This window comes from Eptatretus burgeri, chromosome 6 (genome assembly GCF_056783735.1).
Source record: "Eptatretus burgeri isolate ZD-2024b chromosome 6, Ebu_testis_v1, whole genome shotgun sequence".
Taxonomy (NCBI): domain Eukaryota; kingdom Metazoa; phylum Chordata; class Myxini; order Myxiniformes; family Myxinidae; genus Eptatretus; species Eptatretus burgeri.
In genome coordinates this window covers 11,267,356-11,280,725 of record NC_140966.1, presented here as the reverse complement: position 1 = coordinate 11,280,725, position 13,370 = coordinate 11,267,356, and the positions used below count along the sequence as shown (strand labels likewise).

At 42.4% G+C, this 13,370-nt stretch overlaps 1 protein-coding gene across 8 annotated transcripts in view; it reads right to left on the bottom strand.

The window, feature by feature from the left end:
- NALCN (sodium leak channel, non-selective) overlaps positions 1-13,370 on the bottom strand; it is a 195,057-nt gene that overhangs the window by 56,911 nt on the left and 124,776 nt on the right. For all 8 annotated transcript variants that reach the window (XR_015058942.1, XM_085883982.1, XM_085883986.1 and 5 more), the window contains 3 exons: positions 12,023-12,143; positions 10,700-10,798; positions 8,841-8,934 (listed from right to left, as the gene is read on the bottom strand). Coding sequence is in view for 7 of the 8 variants with exons in the window: in XM_085883982.1 (XP_085740108.1) it covers positions 8,841-8,934; positions 10,700-10,798; positions 12,023-12,143 (314 nt within the window). In the remaining variant the exon portion in view is untranslated. The remainder of the gene's footprint in view (positions 1-8,840; positions 8,935-10,699; positions 10,799-12,022; positions 12,144-13,370) is intronic.

The following is a 13,370-nucleotide window of genomic DNA, read 5'->3' as shown; positions in this document are numbered from 1 at the left end:
TATACATATATATATATATATATATATATATATACATATATATATATATATATATACATATATATATATACATATACATATATATACATATATATATATATACATATACATATATATATATATATATATACATATATATATATATATACATATATATATATATATATATATATATATACATATATATAAGAAAATATATAAATCTATATATATATATACATACATATATATATATATATATATATATATATATATATATATATATATATATATATATATATATATATATATATATATATATATATATATATATATATATATTTGCTGATGATGACCACCCTCTGCCATGACATCCCTAATTCCTCAGATCGGCAGGCAGCAGCCTCTTCACTCTCTGCAGATCTGGACAAAATCACAAGCTGGTCCAACACTTGGAATATGTTTTTCAATCCTGACAAATGTCACACTCTCACCATGTCTCTCTGAAAGCACCGTCTGGTTTACTTTAAATGTGTTTCAGTGAAACAGAATGTCGAATAGCAGCATGACAATGAAATGAAGCCACCATAAACTTTTTACCGGGCCAGTTGGTGACAATGATGAAGAAGATTGATTGGAAAATCATCTGATTGGAGAATCCCAAGTGGAATACACGAAACCCTCAAATATCACGGGTTCAAATAGCGTAGTTTTCGACCAATCATGGGCAACCTATTGTGTTCTGATTTAGTTATCACAGTAATTAATTTCATTTCAGCCAATCTCGGTTTTCGAGCTGAGATGAGTCATTGTTTGTGTCCGCGTGTACGATTACCTCCCATTACAAGCTTTCTGGTGTTTCTCGCACACCGTTCATTGCAGTAATCAGACATGCATATTGAACTAAGCTAAGTTAAATAATCAATCATCATCAAACAGGAAATGACATACGGAGATCCTGCGATACTATATATACAAGATCTAGTAGATACACAACAGTTAATAATGGTGCCCAAACGTAAAACGATGGACAAAACAAAATTAATCATGCCAAATGGCAGAGAAAGGTTATGATATTGTGTGAGAAAAATCAAGTCGTCACAGATGTCAGCAAGAAGTGAAAGTGTGACAACTATGGGTCGCCATTACAGGATCAATGAATCGACTGTGCGGTCAACGTGAGTCAAATATCCGTTCAAGTGTTCCCGCTCTGCAAAGCGCAAACGTCTCATTCCAGTCCTGTGATCATCAAATTGAAAGGATGGTGAAAGTGCTTAATGATTGGACTGAGGACCAAACAGAAAAAAAAAATGTCTGAGTGGACCGGTGTACGGGAGAGACCAAGGCTCCAGTTCAACCATGGCTCATGGAACTAATCAAGGCAAAGGGATTTATGTCGGAGCAGGTTTTTAACACCAAAGAGATGGGATTATTTTGGACGAAATCTTGTACCTTCCTCTCCAAGCAGGAAAGATTTGCTCTGGATCAAGGTGGCTAAGCATCGTCTTACCCTTCTTCGAAGTGGAATTGCAGCAGGCGACTTTGTCATGCTCCCGAATGGGAGGTGATCGAACAGCCATCGCATGTTCTACATCCACATCTTTCTAACCTCCACCCTCTCCCCAATAGTATCATAATTATCATCTCCGAGCAAAGGCTTGTGTTTTCCATTTATAAACGAGTACACAATACGTTTAGCCTGGTGTTGGCTTGGTGGTTAGGGCAGCGGCTTGGGATCCTAGTGTCCTGAGTTCAAGCCCCGTTGGCTGCTGAATTAACACCAGGGGGTTGACTCAGCCTGTCATCCTTCTGAGGTCGGCGAAATGAGTGCCAGTGTACTGGTCCCGGTGGATGCCCCGGTTAGAATAGGTGTACCATATCCCTGTGTGTCGTAAGAGGCGACCAGGGTTGGCGTCAGGAAGGGCATCCGGCCATAAAACATTGCCTCAAGAAAAAGCCCAACCCCTGCACAGCAGGGAAAAATGGCTGTAAAAACGGTCGTTACATAATACGTTTACCCTCACGCACCATGCTGTTTGGGAATAAATTTAAAAGGTAAAACTCTTGTGTTTTGTTTAATTTACACTGTATTTATGTTATTTTCATGTTTATTTCAATGTTCACATGCTTTCTATATATTTTACATGTTTATTTCCGTTGTAATGCGTTTCTTTCTTCTATATATCATTGAATCGCAAGAACCAAATCTCCCTTTTCCCATTGACCGTTTGTTTCCACAATCACGGTTTTAACTATCACGGCATTTTCCAGGAACCCAACCCTCATGATAATTGAGGGTTTACTACACTACAAAAGCGAGTGAAAGCCATACGAGGAGTACTAGATGTTATCAAGGCTTGAGTCTGTGACTTTAAGTCAAGCCAATTGTTTTTTGTTGTGGAGGAGGAGAGATGGAGAGGGTGGTCTTTTGGAGAGTGTTGCAGCTTCTATACTAATACATGTCTGTGTGTGTGTGTGTGTGTGTGTGTGTGTGTGTGTGTGTGTGTGTGTGTGTGTGTGTGTGTGTGTGTGTCAGTCAGTCAATGTGTCTCCTCCATATCTCCAAAACCATGAACCCGAGTAGTCTGAAACTTTGCATGCATGCTAAGAAGACTCCAAGGAAGTGCAAGAGTGAAAATTGGGTGTTTGGGTGAATTCAAACATCCCTTTTGAAGATAATTTACAGCCATATTTATTTATATCCTTTATCAGGCGCATCCTCGGTCACCTCTCTCTCTCTCTGGGGTATTAAGGCGTAGTCTCGGTGACCTCGCTCGGGTCTGAAGCCACAATATTTTTTGACCTGCTCAACCATGCATTGACTTGGAACAGGCCGCAACGATAAAGTATTTTTTTCACTTTCCTCACTCATATTGTCGAATGCCTCTTCATCATAGCTATGAATCGTTGGGTGCAACGCTTTTGTAATATCTATAGTTTTTAAATTAGGCGCTTGGAGCGATTTCATGCATTATATGATACGATTTTCCACAATCAACTCTCACAGCCGAATTAAAGTATATCATCGAAATATTATTTCAGCTTTGAGGATCGGATATCGTCCAGACTAAACACGTGTCGAAATCTGGAGTGACATCTGATAATTCAAAGAAATAACGAGTCTTATTACTAAGCCGATATACCTATTTACTTTAAGTAAGCAAGGTGATGGTCCCTGATTCTATATATATATATATATATATATATATATATATATATATATATATATATATATATATATATATATATATATATATATATATATATATATATATATATATATATATATGTGAAATTTCCAAAACATTAAACTTATCTTTTTCAACTGTTTGGAGAATTATATTGAGTGAACAAAAGATTTAGGATTGAGCCAAAATTAACCAGCTTCATTGAGCTATATGATTTATGCATTCACTGCTTGAAATCACACCCTGTCCCCCAGAGGGACTGCTTATCCATGTCGATATTTACGGAAGTTTTGCGAGGTGCTCTACTGAGGTCATTCTGAGTGAGTGGTTCGTGCCCCGTCATTCTGAGCGAGTGGTTCCTGCTCCATCATTCTGAGCGAGTGGTTCGTGCTCCATCATTCTGAGCAAGTGGTTCGTGCTCTATCATTCTGAGCGAGTGGTTCGTGCTCCGTCATTCTGAACGAGTGGCTCATGCTCCGTCATTCTGAGCGAGTGGTTCGTGCTCCGTCATTCTGAGCGAGTGGTTCGTGCTCCGTCATTCTGAGCGAGTGGTTCGTGCTCCGTCATTCTGAGTGAGTGGTTCGTGCTCCGTCATTCTGAGCGAGTGGTTCGTGCTCCGTCATTCTGAACGAGTGGTTCGTGCTCTGTCATCCTGAGTGAGTGGTTCCTGCTCCATCACACTGAGCGAGTGGTTCGTGCTCCGTCACCCTGAGCGAGTGGTTCGTGCTCCGTCATTCTGAGCGAGTGGTTCGTGCTCCGTCATTCTGAACGAGTGGTTCCTGTTCCGTCATTCTGAGCGAGTGGTTCCTGTTCCGTCACACTGAGCGAGTGGTTCCTGTTCCGTCACACTGAGCGAGTGGTTTGTGCTCCATCACCCTGAGCGAGTGGTTCGTGCTCCATCACCCTGAGTGAGTGGTTCGTGCTCCATCACCCTGAGCGAGTGGTTCGTGCTCCATCACCCTGAGCGAGTAGTTCGTGCTCCATCATTCTGAGCGAGTGGTTCGTGCTCCGTCATTCTGAACGAGTGGTTCATGCTCCATCATTCTGAGCGAGTGGTTCCTGTTCCGTCACACTGAGCGAGTGGTTCGTGCTCCATCACCCTGAGCAAGTGGTTCGTGCTCCATCACCCTGAGTGACTGGTTCGTGCTCCGTCATTCTGAGCGAGTGGTTCGTGCTCAGTCATTCTGAGTGAGTGGTTCATGCTCCGTCATTCTGAGCGAGTGGTTCATGCTCCGTCATTCTGAACGAGTGGTTCGTGCACTGTCATTCTGAGTGAGTGGTTCCTGCTCCATCACACTGAGCGAGTGGTTCATGCTACGTTACCCTGAGCGAGTGGTTCGTGCTCCGTCATTCTGAGCAAGTGGTTCGTGCTCCGTCATTCTGAGCGAGTGGTTCGTGCTCCATCATTCTGAGCGAGTGGTTCACGCTCCGTCATTCTGAACGAGTAGTTCATGCTCCGTCATTCTCAGCGAGTGGTTCCTGTTCCGTCATTCTGAGCGAGTGGATACCTGCTCCGTCATTCTGAGCGAGTGGTTCCTGTTCCGTTATTCTGAGCGAGTGGTTCCTGCTCCGTCATTCTGAGCAAGCGGTTCGTGCTCCATCATTCTGAGCGAGTGGTTCGTGCTCCATCATTCTGAGCGAGCGGTTCGTGCTCCATCATTCTGAGCGAGCGGTTCGTGCTCCATCATTCTGAGCGAGTGGTTTGTGCTCCATCATTCTGAGCGAGTGGTTCCTGCTCCGTCATTCTGAACGAGTGGTTCGTGCTCTGTCACCCTGAGCGAGTGGTTCGTGCTCTATCATTCTGAGCGAGTGGTTCGTGCTCCATCATTCTGAACGAGTGGTTCATGCTCCGTCATTCTGAGCAAGTGGTTCCTGTTCCGTCACATTTTGCGAGTGGTTCGCGCTCCGTCACCCTGAGCGAGTGGTTCGTGCTCCGTCATTCTGAGCGAGTAGTTCGTGCTCCGTCATTCTGAGCGAGTGGTTCGTGCTCCGTCATTCTGAACGAGTGGTTCATGCTCCATCATCCTGAGTGAGTGGTTCCTGCTCCGTCACACTGAGTGAGTGGTTCGTGCTCCATCTCCCTGAGCGAGTGGTTCGTGCTCCGTCACCCTGAGCGAGTGATTTGTGCTCCATCATGCTGAGTGAGTGGTTCGTGCTCCGTCACCCTGAGCGAGTGGTTCGTGCTGCATAATTCTGAGCGAGTAGTTCGTGCCCCATCATTTTGAGCGAGTGGTTCGTGCTCTGTCACACTGAGCGAGTGGTTCGTGCTCCGTCACCCTGAGCGAGTGGTTTGTGCTCCATCATGCTGAGCGAGTGGTTCGTGCTCCGTCACCCTGAGCGAGTGGTTCGTGCTCCATAATTCTGAGCGAGTGGTTCACGCTCCGTCATTCTGAAAGAGTGGTTCCTGTTCCGTCATTCTGAGCGAGTGGATACCTGCTCTGACATGCTGAGCGAGTGGTTCCTGTTCCGTCATTCTGAGCGAGTGGTTCCTGCTCCATGATTCTGAGCGAGTGGTTCATGCTCCATCATTCTGAGTGAGTGGTTCATGCTCCGTCATTCTGAGCGAGTGGTTTCTGTTCCGTCATTCTGAGCGAGTGGTTCCTGCTCCGCTCAGTCTACAAACTATTATTCATCCAGTCCACAAACTCCATTTATTGTGTGTCCACTGCAAGGCTTTCAAGGAAAAATTCAATTTCAGCTTCATTACAGAATTTGAAGGACTACCCGATTGACAGTGCTTCTCGTTTGGACTGGAATATTTTGGTAAACTTGTCCTCATGTGAAGAAGTAAATTTAAATGGCTCAGGTTGTTTTCCCTGTACAAAATTATTAACAAATGGATTTTGATATCAATCAATCAATTTATTTTCAAACACTTTTCAATGAGAAGCAAAATTAATTCACCATTAATATGGAATTAATTTTTTTTTTTTTGTATACAAAATTGAGGCTCATGAAAGAGGGACATGACTGAGGACAAAAAGGAAACTAACAGAGTGAGACCGTGGGTCAACAGACAGATGCAAGATGCAAGAACAAAGGGAATAGATGCACAAGGAGAGAGGGGGAGACAGAGGGACAGAGGGACAGAGAGACAGAGAAACAGAGAGACAGAGAGACAGAGAGACAGAGAGACAGAGAGACAGAGAGACAGAGAGACAGAGAGACAGAGAGACAGAGAGACAGAGAGACAGAGATAAAGAGACAGAGACAGAGACAGAGAGAGAGAGAGAGAGAGAGAGAGAGAGAGAGAGAGACAGAGACAGAGACAGAGACAGAGACAGAGAGAGAGAGAGAGAGAGAGAGACAGACAGAGACAGACAGAGAGAGAGAGAGAGAGAGAGAGAGAGAGAGAGAGAGAGAGAGAGAGAGAGAGAGAGAGAGAGAGAGAGACAGTGAGAGAGAGAGAGAGAGAGAGAGAGAGAGAGAGAGAGAGAGAGAGAGAGAGAGAGAGATAGAGAGATAGAGACAGAGACAGAGACAGAGACAAGAGAAGAGGGTTAGGTTGCGGGTAAATTTGATTTAAAAAAAGATCATGAGTAGGGATGCAAGGTAACACCAAATGGTGGAAAACCATCAACTTGAAGCTCTGGAAGGTAGAGTATAATTGAACTGCCCCTGGAAGTCGGTTCCACAAATCAGTAAAAAATGTAGAGCCTGGTATTTGAGAGTTTGACCAGAAGGGGGGGGGGGGGGGCTACTGCAAGAATGCTTGTATCCTGGAGGAGAGGCCTGAAAGAACAAAGCTGGAGTGGAGTAGAGGGGATAAAAAAACATGCTCAAACATGCTTGTGATTTCAAAGCAGCAGACCTTGTCCTTCTGCCTCATCATGTGGGATACCAATAACATTGACAGCTTTAGATGCCACAGAATCCAGGTGAGATATGTGGTGTGGGATCACCATCTTATAAGGAAGAGAAGTACCCCATCGAGCTATGGCCAATGAATGCTGAACCTGACCATAGTCTAAAGTTGACAAATATCATATCCAACTTCCCCAAACTTTGACAACAAAAAAAAAAACCCCAAAAAACCAAAGCAGGCACATCCATCGCATTAGAAAGGTTAGACTACTGTTATTAAAATACAAGTTGTGTGCTTTAATTTGTAGAACAAAAAAAAAAGAGAAGTGTTTATTAAGTGGTCCGCCAAGACCCTCACAAATTTTCAACTGGTCCACAGGGAAAAAAGTTTGAGAACCACTGGCCGAGATGTTCAACAGAATGAATCTCTGACTGATGCTGAGCCCTGCGTTGTGCCATGATAATAGATGGTACAAAGCAGCCCGGCCGATACAGTGGCACGCAACCCTGACAGGTCAGACTAGATCAGATCTGTGACTTGCTATGGGTATCATGTGAAACCAGTACTAATCTGTTCCTGGACAAGTGTCGGCGACTAAACTGGCTCTCCCCACCAGGTTCCCTGGTGTGGAGGGTGTATGGACATGGACACACAGCAGGACTCATTTACGAAACCTTCCAAAAGAGGGAGCTCCTTGTGAGCCAACAGCCATCCATATCTGGTGTAACTGCATCTGCAGTGTCCTTCTGCAGTTGGTTACCTTCCCGAGGAGGTTGGTGGCAGGATTTGCACTCTGGCCACCACAAAACATTTCACTCCACAAAACGCACTGTGGTGAGTGTTGGGTTGGTGTTGACGTGTCGTCCACCAGACGGTAGTCTCCTCAGGTTAACCTGAGGCGGTCCCTTTGTGTTGGTGGCTGGAATGTCCCATCTCTAAGAGATGGAAATGGACCAGGCATCTGCATGGGGGATGGCCAGATTGAGGCCCCTGGAGGACCAGTGGAAAGTGGATGCAGTGACGCGCTATAGGACATGCTCCCCATGTATGTATGTATGTATCTGCAGAGAGAAAGAGGGGTTTCCAGAGCATCAGAGATGTCATCTATGTGGACGAGGAACAAGACTGGGCCCAACACATTACCTTGGGGCACTCCAGCTTCCACAGTGAGAAAATAGGAACCAATTCCATAACTCCATTGATAGAAATGCATTGAATGTGTGAGTGGAGGTCAGAAAGCCAGGTATGAATACGACTGTGTATACCATAAACAGCAAGAGTGGCAAGCAGAGCAGGATGTCAGATGGTGATGAATACCGGGAATATGTTCAGACGGTCCTGAACTCGTCGGAGATTTCGGACCACTGAGAATTTTAAAAAGAGAGGTTGAAGCATATCCAAAGATAACTGACTGGGATAGCATGATGGTTAGAGATCAGGCTGTTTTGATAAAAGAAAGATGACATCAACAACAATGATGGATTCCTTGACTTTGGTCATGATTTGTTAACAAGCTTTTAGATCCGTACTTGAGAGGATCTGTTTTTCAACCCTTATTGCGAATTGGAATGACATCTGTCTTTCAGGTAGACAGGAGACAGTGAAAAGTGAACAATGGGCTGAAGGGAGTACACAAAACTGCCTAAAAGTAACTTTCCTTCAACCACAACCTCTTTTGATACACAGATAAATATTGATAGAATAATCAACGAAAAACAAAAAATATAGGAAAACGCAAGCACAAAATTAATAGGACATGAGCACACACACATGTATAGCTGCAAATAAATGTAAATCTGGGGAGAAGAAAAAATATTATGATAAATAGGTAACCGCAAAGACTAACACATACAAGTTCTAAAACAAACCAGGCCGTGGAGGCAGGTGTAGTGGTTGAGCAATCTTTAGACGGCTCTTGAGATCCTCCCAACGGCGTTGGTCTACAGTGAGCAGGGCTGTACCCTGGTGAAACAAGAAGGAAATGGACAAAGTGAGAATGTGCTCGAAGTCGAAGAGAAAAATCCAGCAGCAAAATTGGTAAAAACGAGAAAACATCTTAAAATGTAAAGCCCACCCACATCCACTTTGTACGATAACTAAACAGTGATGAGAACAACAGTTAAAAAAAACCAGAGTTGGTGTCAAAGCCACCCCAATGCTCGCCTGTTTATACATTTATAGTTTGTAAAAGACTCGTCTAATAATATTTTTTATAAAGCATTGCAGTGAAGTCTGATCCAAATAATTTTAAAGCAATATATGTATTTGTATATTGTAATCAGTAAAAAAAAATAGTGTGATAGATAAAAACATTAGAAAGGAAAAAACTTTAACGTTGATGTGCTACAAAAAAGTTAAGTTCAAAACAGGTCAAAAATTTTAAAAACTTGAAATTATTTTTTAATGTCAACTTCACCACATCAATAATATACCCCAAAGGAACCTCCATGCCAAATATCAGCATCCGAGTACACATATTAAAAGAATGGCAAGCTTCTAAATAACTTGCACCAAAAACTAACATTTTCACGCTCACGCCGGGGGTATCGCTATAGCTCTCTGTTCTTTGAACAGGTGAGCTAAAAAAATGTAAAATTTATTAATTCGTGTACTCCATATTCTCAGGGTAAAGGATTGTTTAAAATTTGATGACAAAAGGTTACATGCCCAGTAAAGCCATAGAAGCAATTACAAAACCTGCCCATCTCACGCTGCATGGCGGACAGGCTAATAAAGGCTTATTCAAACTTACTGTGACTTTGCCCTTTGACATTTTGACCCAATTATTAATTCTTTTTCTCTGTACCGTATTCTCATAATAAAGGTTTGTTGAAAATTTGATGACCAAAGATCAAATCGTAAAAACGTTGTGGGCTGGACAAACATACAGTCATTATCATTATCATTGTTCTGGACCTTTTATCACTGGCATGAGGTCTGTTCCAAACTGTTTGGGTTCAAATTTAATGGTTGCTTTTGCATGAAGGACATTCTTGAGAGAGGGTGGGAGGGTAGTCTGGAGGCATGTGCGCTCACTACTAAGCTGTCGATCATGTGTTCAAATCTTGGCCCAGCTATAATCTTTCATCCTGGTGTTTCCCCGCACCCATTATTTGTCCAATTTTTCCCACAATTCTGTCTTTCAACGCTGCTCTTGGTGTTCTCTCTCTCTCTCTCTCTCTCTCTCTCTCTCTCTCTCTCTCTCTCTCTCTCTCTCTCTCTCTCTCTCTCTCTCTCTCTCTCTCTCTCTGTCTCTCTGTCTGTCTGTCTGTCTGTCTGTCTGTCTGTCTGTCTGTCTGTCTCTCTCTACTGTTCCGTTTGTTCTGTTGCGTCCTGATCTGTTCAGTGTTATAGTTCTTCCATGAGCCTTGACTCTTCACACACACACACACACACACACACACACACACACACACACACACACACACACACACACACACACACACACACACACACACACACACACACACACACACACACACACAAAATTTTACAATAAAAAAGGTCATTGCTAAAAGCTTGACCTAAAAACGCTTCTGAAAGGACAGTCATTGAATAATAAATTTACAATCTCGGGTGTCAAGTGAAAAGCAGATTTGAATATTCAAAATGAAACTGCACGTAAAGTATATATAGACATGGTATAGAAATTGCTATAACTTTGACAAGGTGCTGAAGGGAGGCTTTTAAATCAATGTCAAGTAGAAGAAAAATGTGAGATGCCAGCCTTGTTTTCATTGAAGTTTGCGATGACCACCCCCACGAAGAGCGTGAGCCCAATCATGCAGCCAAGGAAGACAAACACGTGAATATAGATTCCGTGGATCTGCAAAGGCAATCGCAAGGTGCAGCAAGAGTTGAGAATTTGATTCTACCTTTTCCAGGTATGCCTGGCCACACAAACAGGAACAGCAAAGCCTTGTATGTATTCAAGCCTGGAAACCCAGACACTATTTTACATCTCATTCGGAGCTGCACATCAAACGACATTTAAAAAAAAAATCTAATCAAACTTCCTTTCCATCAAGAATGCAAAAAATATGGCCATAAATTTGAAATCCTTCAAAGCAGTATTTTGCATCCCGTTCCACTGAACCCCTTATTATGTTTTACATACCCCCAAGTTTTATTATAAAAACAATCAAGTAAACTAGTAATAGGTGTCCACAACCATCCTTGACCATTTTTTGGAACGTTGGCCTCGGACCTCACTTTTTAAGTTTTCTTCCGCCCTCACTTTTTCGCCTTTATTCACTATTAAATTCGTTTTCTCCGCAACCACTTCGGCGATTAAAACAAAACTTTCAACATTTCAACACATGTTTTTAACATGTAATCAGTTTCATTGTTTATTTTGCATGCGAGCTGAGTGTTAATTTTATTTGAGGGGAAATGGATTCTTTGAAGGGAAAACAAGGTGTTTTCCAATGTTTGTACTGATAAACAGTGTGGAGAAAATGTTTTCTCCAGATGCCGGTGAATGGGGCGAGATTATGATATCTTAAAAAAAAGGAAAGGCAACTCTGAGCCAAGTTCAGTCAGACTGAGCTATGCTGTAGCCCATCAAGTCCAGCCTATTGTTTGACTCTGGAAAACAAGCACATGTGACAGGCATAAGCTTTGTGCTGTGTGAAAGGTGACTTGTTGTAGAGCTCCATTTAAACAAAATATGCCAGCATAAGACGGTGTAGTGGGCTACAGCACAGAGACATTAGTTTGTGCAATGCTGGAGATGTATCATGATGGATATTTTCAAACAGAACTTCCAATTAAATAATCAGTGTGAGCAAACAAGTATTGCAAGAGAGTTGAGAGAAGTTTTGGGGGACACTCAGCAACCAGCAACTATGGCTTAAAAAAAAAATACGAGTATATAAAAAAGAGGAGATGCGATCAATGAGCAGCAGCTCGGATAAAGAAACCATCAAGGTGCATGACCAAATGGAATGATAAACATCAATTGTACGTGTAATTAATTTCCCATCAGCAGGCCATTCCTCTCGTGGTACGACAGTTGAAGCAGTCATTTGGCAAGAAACACAACCCTTACCGGGCCAACACGTTGAATGATTACGTCACGAACTTCCACCCAGCCTTTCAGTGAGAGAACTTCAAACAGTGCCAGCATGGCATTCCCAACATTGTCGAAGTCAAAATTTCGAGGATTTGCCCTGGCAGCAAACATGGGGGTTGGGGCAATTTATGGTGAAATATTATAGATGCTAATGCTTAAATTGCCAAGAAAAGATGGTAAACATTACAGCTAGAAATTGCTTTTCATGCCCATTTTATGAATATAGTTCATCAGAAGCAGTTTCATAGCCGAACAATAATTCCTTAGCAATGCAGCACAGACTACAAATCAACTTTACTTTTCAGCCAACACACACTGTGCTGTTTACACATACTCACTACGACAGCAATGCCGTTTAATGAGAATAAGACATCGTTTAGAAATGTGCAAGTAAAAACAGGAAGCCAAGAGGATGTACAGTACACCAAAATAATGTTGATTTCAAATTGAATACAACTTTAGAGATCAATAAAATCATGGTTTCAGTGAAACTATTGTTTTCGAGGGCAAATCCAGGTGGGGTTAAAAGGTATGGATGACCCCTCTGCCCCTTCCCTTCCCCCCCCCACCCCCCCAACTTACTTATCAAACGAACGAGCTGCCTCCGTTATCAAATGAGCTGCTTTTTAAAGAATGCATCTTGCCATCAATCTCTTTTCCAAATCTCTATAACTATATACTTGTCAGTCAGTTTGTGAGATGACGGAATCTCGTGAGGTTGTGAATTAAACGTTGTCTCGTTATTTAATTTTAACTTTTACATATATATATATATATATATATATATATATATATATATATATATATATATATATATATATACATACACACACACACACACATCACAAAGAGGATAATTAATTTGGGATCATGTATTAACACAATTTGAAGACACAATCACTTTTTTATTTTTTTTTTGTATACCTTGGTCGAGGCTCGTATGAGAGCTAACACACAACTCACAGCAAGGAGGCATGAGACAAGAGGGGCGGGAGTGGAAGGGACAAAACATTGGGGAACAGACACATTAGGTGAACTGTGGAAGGGAGAGGGATGGGGATGGGACGGGGAACATGGCGAAGAGAAGATGGACATTACAGGGACTTTCAGGAAGGAAAGCAGGAGAATTGAAGGAAGTGGGCTTGGGTGGATTATCGGGGGTAGAAAAGATCGAGGATTTGGATGGGGGAAGATAAGAGGTGGTGGTGAACAGCTGTTTTGAAAGCCTGGAGGGAAGAATGGGAAAGAATAGAGTGAGGAAGTTTATTCCAAAGGCGGGAAAAAAGAGGAATGAAAGAGTGAAGATGAGAAAAACTTGGGAATG